This window comes from Sinocyclocheilus grahami, unplaced genomic scaffold, assembly GCF_001515645.1.
Source record: "Sinocyclocheilus grahami isolate Dianchi unplaced genomic scaffold, SAMN03320097.WGS_v1.1 scaffold103.1, whole genome shotgun sequence".
Taxonomy (NCBI): domain Eukaryota; kingdom Metazoa; phylum Chordata; class Actinopteri; order Cypriniformes; family Cyprinidae; genus Sinocyclocheilus; species Sinocyclocheilus grahami.
In genome coordinates this window covers 1061484-1074926 of record NW_015505282.1, presented here as the reverse complement: position 1 = coordinate 1074926, position 13443 = coordinate 1061484, and the positions used below count along the sequence as shown (strand labels likewise).

The 13443-nt window shown below is 36.6% G+C and overlaps 1 protein-coding gene across 1 annotated transcript in view; it reads left to right on the top strand.

Moving 5' to 3' along the window:
• elavl2 (ELAV like neuron-specific RNA binding protein 2) overlaps positions 1 to 13443 on the top strand; it is a 29754-nt gene that overhangs the window by 13900 nt on the left and 2411 nt on the right. Inside the window, exons 2-5 of the mRNA XM_016276561.1 lie at positions 2393 to 2482; positions 8332 to 8575; positions 10235 to 10338; positions 10421 to 10574. Coding sequence (XP_016132047.1) covers positions 2411 to 2482; positions 8332 to 8575; positions 10235 to 10338; positions 10421 to 10574 — 574 coding nt within the window. The 5' untranslated portion in view covers positions 2393 to 2410. The remainder of the gene's footprint in view (positions 1 to 2392; positions 2483 to 8331; positions 8576 to 10234; positions 10339 to 10420; positions 10575 to 13443) is intronic.

Genomic DNA, 13443 nt, shown 5'->3' with positions numbered 1-13443 from the left:
AAAAAAATTAACTTAAATGATTTTAGCAAATGGCTGCAATATAACAAAGTGAAAAATTTAAGGGGGTCTGAATACTTTCCGTACCCACTGTATGTGCTGCGAGTGGGCATGAGCGCATGGTCTCCATGAGAGCGCGTGAGCGCTGAATGGTTAAACACTGGCAAAAATGAAAAAGTAATGCAATTTATAAACTTTAGTGATGATGTGACACTGCCTCGATTGTGCAAGTGACAATTCCTGTGTCAATTGTGCACCGTGCAGCTCGCTTATAGACAGATGCGATGTGGTGATTTGAAGCCATTTGCGTATTTTGAGAGAGTACCTCATCTTCAGCATTATAATTATTTCACCCGTGCCGGGCAGAGACTGAGACTGTGCCGCTGCATGTAGTGCCAAACTTCTCACAGCAGACGTGTCAGCTTGAGATCGTTTTTTGAGATTGGCCTTTTTAGAGACCGCCGATCAATCATCCCAACGTGATTATCGGCCGATAGTGATCGGTAGCCGATCAATCGGAGTACCTCTATCCATGACATGGCGGCGGTGGCGGCAACAATACTACAGCAAGAATCAAAGATACGACGCCTTTCTGTGTGTGAACATTTGGAACCGCTATGCAAATCTTCCCACACCGTCATGTAGACATGTGGGGGCGTGTTTAAACGAGGCGTTTTAGGAGGATGTGGACGAGTCTTAACTTTTATAAAGAATATCTCTTTGGGTTTGAGACTTTAGTCTTTGCAACTTTAGGGATCTTATCTATTCACGAACAGCTTGTAACACTCCAAAGAGAAAGGAAAACTTGATATTGCATCATATGACCTCTTTAATCCCAATAAATAATATCCCCTTTCTCAAATCAAGCTGTTCTCAGAATTTCTTGGCCGTGATGCACACAGACCCAGGCCCCTCCCACGATTGTTGATTGACACTAGCATTTTACCTTAGACCTGTCCTGAGTAAGCTGTCATCAGGCTGCCATTGTTTCACCGCTGGAGCAGATGTAGACAAGAATGGCTCCAAAGCGATTGAGGTGTTCTGTTGTTGGATGTAATAATGAACATAGCAGTCGTCATTTACTCCCGACATCTGAGCCACTAAAGAAGCAGTGGATTACCTTTGTTTTTGAAGGGAATGCGCCCCCGATCTGCTTAAATGCGTCTGTTCGCGCGAATCATTCGTGATCCAGCTTCACCTCCAGAAGAAGTCCGTATAAGGGGTTTTTATGAATCTTTGCAAATCGCCTTTCCTAATAATGTGGTAGTTAGCAAGTTCCGCGATTAATGCGGCTAAAATTTAGTAAGTCAGTATAAGGGGTTTTTATGAATCTTTGCAAATCGCCTTTCCTAATAATGTGGTAGTTAGCAAGTTCTGCGATTTAATGCGGCTAAAATTTAGTCTCTCAGAGAACAGCTTGTCACCCCACCTAAAGAGAGGGGCGGGGTCAGCAGAGCTCATTAGCATTTAAAGAGACATGCACTGAAATGGGATGCTGTGTGCAGAGCTGTTTTTGACAGGGTAAAAAGGGTGTTTTTACACTACCATTGAGAAATTTTAACCAAAGTATGTTAGACTTTTCATTAAGACCCTAAAGAATCATATCAACTTGTGGAAAATGGGCATCCAATGATCTCTTTAATATTGCTAAACATTTTTGTGCTAAAACATTAGGGAGCTGATGGTGGAGCAGTGTGCGTGTGTAAGTAGGCGCGTTTCCATTAGAGATTTGCGCAAAACTTTGGCAATATTTTCTGATTGTCGATAAAAAAAGTATTGCAAAATGACCTTTTGCCTCTCGCGATAAGTCATGGCAACGGATTTTGGTTGGATTTTGACGGATTTTGGCTATATTTATTCAAAGGAGGCTTATGCGTGTATCTTTACAGAAGCAGCACAGAGAGCCGCTTCAGAAACGTGCGTGGCGCGGCTGGAATAAACCATAGACTGTATAAAAACATAAACACAAGCTTTGAGTGGCCGTAATCAGCTTCAGTGACCGTATCAGAGCCACACTGCACCGCAGACGTGTGCAGTGTAAATCGTCTAAGTATTAATAGTAGGGAAAGCCCCTTATACTGGAGCGCGGCCACTTATGACGTGTTCCTTGGAGGTTATAGTACGTTGAAGAATGATCATATGACTTTTTACATACGCCATGTGACCTGTAAATGCGAAAAAGCCGTTTCCATTGCAGTTTTGCGAATTAATCCTTTTTCGCATTGCCTGAAAAACCACCATGCGAGCGTAAAAACTTTTTTGCGATATATGGCCGTTTTTGCGAAATTGACGCGTTTCCATTAGGCGTATTTTCAATTCGCAATTTCAATTTGTGCAATTTGAAGGGTAATGGAAACACGCCTAGTGACTGACTCTGATGTGCTCTTGTTTGCAGACGTCCTCTCCAGCCGTCATGGCAGTCAGGCTGTGTGATGTGGCTTCTCTTCTGAGAAGTGGCTCGTGGGCAGCCGAGCCGTGGACTGGGGTTTGTGGGACTTTCTTCTTTCTTCACTTTCAGTCCAGTGTTACCGTGTCACACATCCTAGAGCTGTGCTGATTTTGGGTATTGTTGGACAACTGCGTTGAAATGAATTTGTTCAACTGTCAACTGAGCAAATATCAGGCCAAAAGTGCCATCACAACCAAAGCATCCATCAGAATAAGTGTTCAGATGAGTCATTTGTGTTTGTAGGGTGAAGTGTGTGATTAATTTTAGGCTGTGATGCTGATCTGACAGTAGAACAGTTTATTTTTTTCCCTTTCCCGTTTGATAGTGTTTCCTGGCATTTTCCACAAATAGTCTCTAAAGTAAACAAATTATCATTTCAGTTATTTAAATCATTTCAATCAAACAATAGTTCTAAATTTTATATTTAAAACCTTAATCTCACAACATTGCTATGAGTTTTATGAATCCATGCCACCTCTGAGCCTCTGTAAATGTCTGTAAATGTACCTACATGCCACTTTTGTGTTCTTCTGTGCCACCGTTGTAGTGGAAACTAATTTTGTTAACATAGATTTCTTTTGATTGGTAACTTATTATTCTTATTCTACCTGAAAAAAAAAATTAGAAGAGTTCTAAACTAACGCACTGTCTTCAATGTATCTAACGCACACACGCTCAAGGCTGATTTTAGGCGTCTGCAAGTTCGCTTAGGTGTGCGCGGCAAATATGACAAATATGCGGTGTTGGCAGAAGTTTGCTTTGAGTGTGCATGACGTTGTTTCGCGTTGCTTTGTGCACGACATTTTTTTGTAACTTTCCGCGCAGCTCTGCTTCCGAAGATGCACGAGTTCAAAGCGACACTAGCCGAACATGCACGTCACAGAAGCAGTTTGATGTTAAGTTCAGTCACCCACACAGATCACATTGCGGCCGCACTCAGACATTCAGGAACAAACTTTTTAGCGCTGCCCCGCAGTTTTATCAACTAAATAGCTTAATTGCTCAAGAGCTACATTATCTTTCTCAACAAGGAGCTGGTAGCATCATTGTTTCTAAAGGAATTAAAGCCACAGATTTACTGTAAATAAAGAAACACGGCAAATCGGTGGTAATTCATACATACACAGCCTCTCTCTCTCTGTCTCTCTCGCTCTCTCTCTCTCATATAAATGAACACTCGATGAATTACAATTTTCTGAGAATAGAATATTAAAGTGGAGATTGCTAACCAGTGTTTTCAGAAAGCAAGCGTGCGCCGCGTTTATCCACAGTGGATAGAGGGCTCGTGCACAGGGTTGCCAGGTTGACAAAGATAAGTAGCACACTTAGCAGATATTTCCGTATTGCGCAAGTGTGAAGCTCTGTTTTGGGGATTACGTCTCTTTATATCAGGCAACCCAGTTGTGTTCCTCTGCGGCCAGATTAAACCTTGTTGTAGCCTATATATGCTCTAGTCATTCTTTTTTAGAAACCTCACACTTTTCTACTCCATTTTAAACGTTGTAAAATTTTAAACAAATTAAGCGCGGTCCACTGCTGCACACGTGCCACAATATCGATACAGGGCCAGCTGTATCGATACTCGTATCGTCAAATCTCTGTGACGATACATCATCGTATCGATATTTTGAACACAGTACTATTAATCTCACAACATTATGAATTTAAAACATCCATGCCATCTATGAGCCTCTGTAAATGTCTGAAAAATTACCTACATGCCACTTTTGTGTTCTTCTGTGCCACTTTTGTAGTGGAAACTAATTTGACAATCTGGGGAAATTTGTTATTTGGGTCTTACTTAAAAGACGTAGAATCTGTGATTCCGAAGTACAGTATCCACACCAGTGCGGTGATCATTAGATTAGGTTAATCCACGTTGAGGAGCTGTGCCAGTGTACAACCCACGTAAAGAAGATAATTCTGCAAATAACTGCAATTGCAGGTTTCAAACAGAGATGGCGACAGAGGCAAAACTTACGGACTGCAGCTTTAAACCTAAACTGAAACTGAATCTTGTGGTAGGCTTGCATATAGGGCTGCACAATTAATCAAATTTCTAATCGCGATTACAATGATGGATGCCACAATTACGTAATCGTTCAAAGCGGAAATTAATCGTTCAAAGTCCTCTGTTATTCCGTGTGCTTAAGATGCTTTTTTTTTTTTTCTTTCTACATGTTATCGTAAGGGTTTTTCCACCGTTTGAATTTTTATATTTTTACTTTTTTTATCGTTTAAAGAAGAAACCAATCTGATGTATAGTTGACATTTGAGGCTTAATGCTATAGAAAAGCACTAAAGGTTTTTCAGTTAGTGTTTTCAGCTTGTTTATTTTCATATAAAATATGGCCTGCAGTTGCATCAAACAATGGTATAAACATCATTCAATGTAAATTGTGATAATCGTAATTAATAATCTCAATTACAATTTCAAGGGAATAATCGACAATTATGATTTTTGTCATAATCATGCAGCTCTACTTGCATACCTCTCTTTCGGAATCGTTTCCATGAATGAAACGTTGCATGTAACATTTGGTTGCTAAACTATTATTTAACCCTTTAACGTGCATTGTAAAAGCACGGTTGACATTTATTTTGTGATCAAATTACTGAAATTAAAACTCGCCAAACCATATTTTTGGCCCTTTGTCCTTATACCCCTCACTGAATAGTGTGTAATGGCAATTATATCCACTGGGTGGCACTGCAGCAAAAATATATTGTTTCAGAAAAGCCGTGACAAAACCAGGAATGTATTGATGTGACGCCTCTGTTTAAACACTGCAAGTGACGTTAAAATTTGAGATAAAAAAAAAATTATCGAGTTTCATTTTCTAGACCTCCTTAACGGTATATTTTGTAAAATGGCAGAAACTTGGTGATAAAATTCTGTTTTTAATTTGGAAATAGTGCTTGACCGCTCGCTTGAGTTGCCCAGTTAGGGTAAAATGAACTGAACGCTAGCAGTACTCAGCAACGCGATTTTATATATATATTATTATATATTTGTACTTCTTTTATGTCCCAATATCTACTTTTAAAACCGCATCCTTCACATAAGCAAAAATGTGTTTGAAAGAAATGCCATGGCGATGCACACTAACTGGCAAAAACTACATATTTTATTAACGGAGTTAAATGGAGTAACCAAAGACCTTTTGTATGTTTAGTTGTCTCATTTAGTTTGATGATGAAGAGGTTGCGATGGCAAGTTTGCAATGCTAGAACATTCTGGGAAAAATGTGTATGGGCCATTCTACAGAATTGGTCCAAAATCAGAGTTGGAAAATTATTTTACCAAAAATTTTAATGTATGCAAATTGTATAATATTCAAGGTACACATTTCTAGTAATTGTGCAGTTAATTCTTGTATTGTATTTTCAGAAAGTTTTGGAATATTTGTCCTCTCCTCAAATTTGTTACTACCGAAACAGTAATAATTATTTAATTAGAAGGGTTATATTGACCTATTAAGATTTTGCTTGCATCTAGTTGTAAATATTTTTTTTTTGCTATTTTATCAACATTTTTTCAGAGGTAAATCAATAAGTTACATTAACTATTTCAATTGTAATTTGAGATTTGTTGCATTTTAAATCAATTTTTTTTTGTAAAAGGCAAAAAGTTTAATCATACTGATTTCAAAGTTAAGGTTTCATTAGTTTGATTATACACTGAACCAAAAACTATCATAACATCTTAGTTGATAATTCATTCAATTCAGAATACAGTTGATTCCTTTCACGTCTCCTTACATACACATACAATTGCCAAAAAGACCCTTCTCAGCGTTCTCATTCTCTCAATATTCGCTTTAAATATTTTTTGTTCTTGCTTATCTGAAAAGTCATGCGATCCGTGATTCAAAAACCACAATGTATACCGATATATACCAATAGAAACCAGCCAATCCACGAAAATATTTTCAAAATGTAACCGGTCTGTGGTCTAAAATTTTGAAGATCCCTGATATAAGTCACTTCTCTGTGCCACCTCTGCATTGCAAGCACAAATTGTTGATTCTGATTTAATTTGTTACGGCCCTATAGTGTCTTAAAATTTGAATTTGATAAAATTTGAATTTGACACAAACAATATGATGCATTTAATTAGGTTAGAAAAAGTAGGGAAAAATGGCCATAAAAGGTAAAATTCAATTTCAAGTTACTGGAAAAGTTCATTTCTGTTACTCCCGCAAACTAATCACCGCACAGAGTATGAAGAACATCAAAAGCTGTCCACGGCAGCCCTACACTTGCCAAAGTACCAGCACAATAACATGCTCAGCAAAATATCGTCGGATTATCATATCGACAAAATTCAGAAAATATTGATATAATTTTTTGCCTTTATTGCACAGCCCTAGAGGAGCCTGCTAAAACGATTTAAAGTATTAATATTAGTATTTCCTGTAAAACCAAGAATCAGTATAATAAACAGATTTGTATATATATATATATCTCTGTACTTGATTCTGTAATCCTATTAAGGTGTTTGCAAGAATAAACTAATTGAAAATAAAAACATGAATTAAAAGGAAGTAAATGCTATAACCAACAGTGCCACATGCCACTCGATTTACACACAACTGTCTCCTTGTCGGTCTGTGTGCCACATTGAACGCACTGAACAATTTTTTAAATGAATGCTTGAAAAAACTTGTGAAACTACTTTTAAACCGGAAATGATGGAATAGAAGGTAAAAGTCACCGTAATCTTTACTGACACAAGATGTGCTTCCATTACAGAGTTGCGCAAAACTTGTGATATTTTATAAATGGCAATTTTTAAAAAACGATTGCGAAATGGCAGTGTTTCCATTAACCATTAACATTATGCGACAAACTATTTTTTTTTCCCCCTCTCCTGATAATTCATGGTGACGGATGTTGGTAGGTTTACGTATGCCGTAGCCACTGCACTAGCTGTTATTTTCAATAGAAGGGAGATGTAGGCATGTATCTGAAGCGAAGCAGTGCGGAGAGCCACTTCTGAAACCGGCACAGCTGGTATAAACATAGCACTGACTGCGATCAGCTCGGTGTCCATTTCAGACCTGTAATGCAAATTACTCTTATGAACGGATTCTGTTTAGTGAATCAAAAACACACTGAGGAAACAGTGTAGTTGGATTTGTGCACAAATCACTCTTTTTAGGGATTTACTTTTTTTTTTTTTTTTTTTTTTTTATATAAATGAATCGTTTAGGAATCAAATAATTTGATTTAAATTCACCTTTCCCTAATGTACCACATCATAATTCTCTTTGTATAATTTGTGGAATTAGCGGAGAGAATTGCTTTCATGTGCAAGCAGAATAGAGATTTTGTAACTGATATGCTAAAATCAAAACATGTATTTAAAACAAACAGACTGTGAACAGATTATTACTAATATATGTGACCCTGGAGCACAAGAGATGGCGACATACTTTTGGGTATATTTGTAGCAATAGCCAAAAATACATTGTATGGGTCAAAATTATCCATTTTTCTTTTATGCCAAAAATCATTAGGATATAAAGATCATGATCCATTAAGATATTTTGTAAATTTCCTACCGTAAATATATCAAAACTTAATTTCTGATTAGTAATATGCATTGCTAAGGACTTCATTTGGACAACTTTAAAGTCGATTTTCTCAATATTTAGATTTTTTTGCACCCTCAGATTCCAGATTTTCAAATAGTTGTATCTCAGCCAAATATTGTCCTATCCTAACAAAACCATACATCAATGGAAAGCTTATTTATTTAGCTTTCAAAAATGTACCCTTATGACTGGTTTTGTGGTCCAGGGGTCACACATGATTATATTCTACATTAAATAATCTGAAGTGTTCCTGTTTTTTCACTTACTGTGTGTTTGCATCTATAGCAGGTGATCGCTGCCATGGAGACGCAGCTGTCCAATGGGCCGAGCTGTACCTCCAACAACGGTCCCAACAGCGTCTCTAACAACTGCTCGTCACCTGTGGAGATGCCCAACGGTACTGAGGACAGTAAAACCAACCTGATCGTGAACTACCTGCCACAGAACATGACGCAGGAGGAGCTCAAGAGTCTGTTCGGCAGCATCGGAGAGATTGAGTCCTGCAAACTTGTGCGGGACAAAATCACTGGTATTCATGGCTGTCTCTAATAATTTTTGACCAATAGGGCTTTTATGATTGATTGATATTGATGATATTCAAAAACATAGTGGCCAATGGCTGGTATTTAAATCTGATAATATCACACTATTAAACTGAAGGATAGTAAAAAATAAATAAATGCTGCAATTAGCAGAATTAGAAATACATTATTTGAAAATGAATCAAAAGGGGAAAAATCGAAAATATCGTTAGGGGTAGACAATGAGTAATTTTATTTCACGGTAACTATATATATCGCAATATAGTTATGATATATATCACAATATGGTTACTTTCCCTTAAATAAGGTCTTTCTTTTTGATATCGCTGAAATTTTATAATTGTCACGAGTGTCAATATCACAAAATTAATACTAGCCTAAAAAAAAAAAAAAACAAGCTGACAGAAAAGTAAATGGTCAGTGATTAAATAAGAATAAGAATCTAATTACAAGCAATAGGACTAAAAAGTGATTTAGTCAAGAGCAGTGAGAGATTCTCTCTTTTGTGGTTTGATTAACATGAATAACAGACAGCAGGAATATTAGACTGCGGTCACTTTAAGAGCTGCCCGCATTGTTTGCTTCAGTAAACTTCATAGCTGCTCTATGAGCAGCGTCTTCATGTGCGCGCGCCTATCTGACAGTGCTCGGAGTTCTCTTTTGCTGCTGATTACGTTTGTTTTTAAACCACAATGCTTAAAAATGCACACAAACGATACGTTTTCATGAAGACGCAGCACAGCAACATCACATGAGCGTGATAGAAAAAATTTCTACTGGTTGACAAATTTCTACCAGTTAACTGTGTCTACTGGTATATCGCCCACCCCGAAATTCAAATCTAAATTATATTTCAGATAGCAACTTCTTGATTCTGTAATGCTGTTATTGCATTTCACAAATGAAGAAATTGTTAAAAACATGACTAAAGTGGACATGTCTCTGTGCACTGCATTGTATTTTCTCAAATAAAAAACAGGTAATGGTAACTTTATACACAGTACTCAGTAAATATAAAAAAATAGGGGCAAACTGGATTTGCACGGACGGATCATGCACAAAGTACTTGTTTTTTTAGACGGTCTACAAATGCACACTTCAGAGAATCTTAACAGCTGTATAAGCAAAAGATTCTTTGAAAGATTTCAAAAGATTGTTTAATGCTTAATAAAAATTTGACAAGTTACAGTAAATGAAAAAATGCAACTTGAGTTTTCAGTAGTGTCAAAAAAGGCCCACTTTTGACACTTATGATCCTAACAGAAAATCTTATCTGCAAAATATCCGCATAAATGCCACATATCGGCCAATATATTGGTCAATCATTAATCAACGGTTTTTAAATAAATCTTGAGTGAATCATTTCTGTTCCCTTTATAATTTTAGACTAATTTGTCCACCTGCAGAAAAAGCTCTGAACAAATTAGTTAGATCTGTTGAATCATTTGCTAAAAATACTTGAGTCTGCAGTAACCCTGATGCTTCTCTTATGGAGGTTTTATACACGTCACCATCAGCAGCTCACCTCAACTCACAGATCTGTGTTTACATCACAGCATACCAACTGTGTGTTAGATACTGTGATGGTCAGATCCATAATGCACTGCAGTGCTCATAAATCCTCACTTGAGTGTTTGTGTGTTTAGGTCAGAGTCTGGGTTATGGCTTTGTGAACTATGTAGAGCCCAAAGATGCAGAGAAAGCCATCAACACTTTAAATGGTCTCCGACTGCAGACTAAAACAATCAAGGTAAGGTCTATCTGAAGTGAGGCTGCTGTCAGAGATACCGCTCATGTGTGTTGACGTGCGCTAAGTTTGTGTTTGTGAGTAGGTGTCATTTGCTCGACCGAGTTCGGCCTCCATTCGTGACGCTAACCTGTACGTGAGCGGTCTTCCTAAAACCATGACCCAGAAAGAGCTGGAGCAGCTCTTCTCTCAGTACGGCCGCATCATCACCTCCAGGATCCTCGTGGATCAGGTCACAGGTGAGAGCTTGTATATTGAAACAATGGCTGGCAATCAGGGCTGTCAAAATGGCTGAAAAACTACATTTGAACTTTGCACTTAAATATTATCGATATTCAAATTTAAGAGGTATAATTTCAGTTAGGGTGAAAAAAAAGGCTTTTGGCTTCTCTTCTGAGGCCACAAAAGGGCGCATCGAGCAAAATATTACTAATGCACGTTTATTCAAAGCAATAAAACAACGTCTATCTGTGAAAAAAGTGCATGATTAAAGTAATGTTTATAAACCAATTATATTCAAAGTTGCTTAAACAACTATAAACAAAACAGCATCATGTATTAGGGATATGCCGATATCAAATTTTAATGGTGCGATTAATTGCTAATGCTTGTATCACGGTATAAGGCATTATCACGATATTGAAATTTAGTTGCAAAAACGTGTTGTTGTAGTATAACAGGTTTAATACCTTTTTTCTTATCACAAAAATAACTGAACATTTAAATACAATAAAGCAATATACAAAAAAATGTATAAAGTTAAAAATTTTACACAGATTAAAGTGCAAAAGAATTGTAAGGACCAATAGGTATCACTTTACAATAAGACCTCATTAGTTAACCTTAATGTATTAACATTCACAATGAGCAATAGATACATTTGCTACAGAAGTTATTAATCTTTGTTAAAAAATACAACTCTTCGTTCATGTTAGCTCATTAAAAAAAAAAGTTGCAACTTTTGATTTTAACAACGTGCTATTAAATATTGGCATTACCTAAGATTAACGAATGTTTAGAATAATTTTTCATCAACTGTTTGTTTACTGATTAATTAACTAATGTTAACTAATGAAGCTCTAATATAAAGTGTGACCGAACAATAAAGAATCAAAAAATGTTCAAACAATATATAATGTAAAAATGTTTTTGAAAATAAATAGTGTATTAAGTCTTTAAGTATTTGGCGCTGTGATGAACACCATAGCGAATACACAAATCTGAATGACTAAGTAATTTAAACACCTTTCAGAAACCGAAAGTAGCCAGCTGATTGTTTCCATGGTAAAGGCTGCATTTCTGCTGTTCAGCGCCATCTGCTGTCAGCGAGTGAATGTGCCATTTATCCAGAGCATCTCTCTCGCGCTCCGCCATGCGCTTCTCATCTGTGCTTGTTTATATCAAGTGCACAAGTGTCTGTGACTCAGCATACAGCGGTGTTGTGCATCGTGACCAGTTGATGGGGAAAAGTGTTCTTAAAATGCATTTAAAAATCTGAATAATTTGTAATAAATAATTATTCTTTGTATTTTGAAGATATAAAAATATCGTGCATATTCATTATCGGGATATATCGCATTACCGAATACCGGCACATGTCTATCGTGTATGTATGCATAGTTTAATACAAAGCGCCCAAAGCCAATCACACAGTACTTTTTTTTTTTTTTTTTTTTAACGTGAAATGCAGTGGGATGGGGAAAAAAACCCACCATAAAGTCTCGAGACATGTTTTTTTAAAAGTTAAACTTGCATTAATTTTACATGGCTTTCTAAACATGCGGCTCTCTTGTGCGAGACGCGAGTGCAACGTGATAGATGTCCCTCTAGAAAATGCGATAAATATGCATTCTGTGCTTGGTTTCAGTTTTGACGGAAACAAGATCTTCCCCGCATTGATGTTCTCTTTTCCTGCAATATTTTGAATGGACAATGCTGCAGCACTGCATCTAGTGGCTTCAACTGGATAGACTAACAAAAACATTCAAATGCAACGACACTTACATCGCCATCGCATCTCGTGTGCCACTGATAAGGCTGCCTCCTTAACGCACACCTAAAATTCAAATGCAACATTTTTCCATTCAATGTTGATTTTTGTTTTTGACGAATATTCGTAATTCAAATTTTTTTTGACAGCCCTAATGGCAACTATGTCATATAACCATGAAAATCATTGTGAAAATGTAATTATATAAAAGTATATTTATTTATGTGTATGATGTGAATTGTGTTTAGCAGGGTTTCCGCAGGTCCTTAAAAAGTCTTAATGTCTTAAATAAAGTTTTCCTAATATAAGGCCTTAAAAAGTCTTAAAATATCTTAAATTCGGATTCGATGGGTCTTAATTATTTTTGGTCTCATTACCGCTCAAATATCTTCAGTCTGATGGACCTAATGACTTTACAATTAAATACAATAAAGTAAAAAAATAATACAAGTTAAATAACACCATGACAAGTGAGCTATTTTGCTCAATATTCTCACGATGCAAAAAAACAAACATTCAAAACACCTACAGAGTGCACGCATTACGTGAAGTCTAGTGCATTTAGAGTGCGCTCTGCCTGATCACTGCATGATTCATTCTATTAAAATACATTTGGAATGATCACAAATTCAAGACATGGGGGCAGAAAATGTGTATATTTATACTTAAGTTCACACGGAAGAGTGCCTTTTTTTCTCCAAAAATTACGATATACAAATGTGATATTGATTTTTTACAACAGTTCAATAAACTAGATGTTTTATTAAGAGACTTGCGTTTTAGACACCATATTGTTTTTGCACAAAAAAAATTCGCCAACAAAAATAATTCCAGACAAAGCCACAGCGCTGTTTTGCGTCTCTGAGCAACATGACAGTGTTTCATTCCCGAATTAATCAACCATTTAAATGATTCGGTTCAGTCACAATAACTTATTAACTGTGACTTGCTGCCACCTACTGGCGGTTTTAATTTCACATTTAAATTATCTTCATTTTTTTTAATTATTTCAAATGTCAGCATTCAATGTTTTATGTTTAATATACCAAAACATTATTTATGCATTTGTAACTGCAGGTTAAATGCGTTCATGTCCTGCATTAAACAGTGTGTAAATG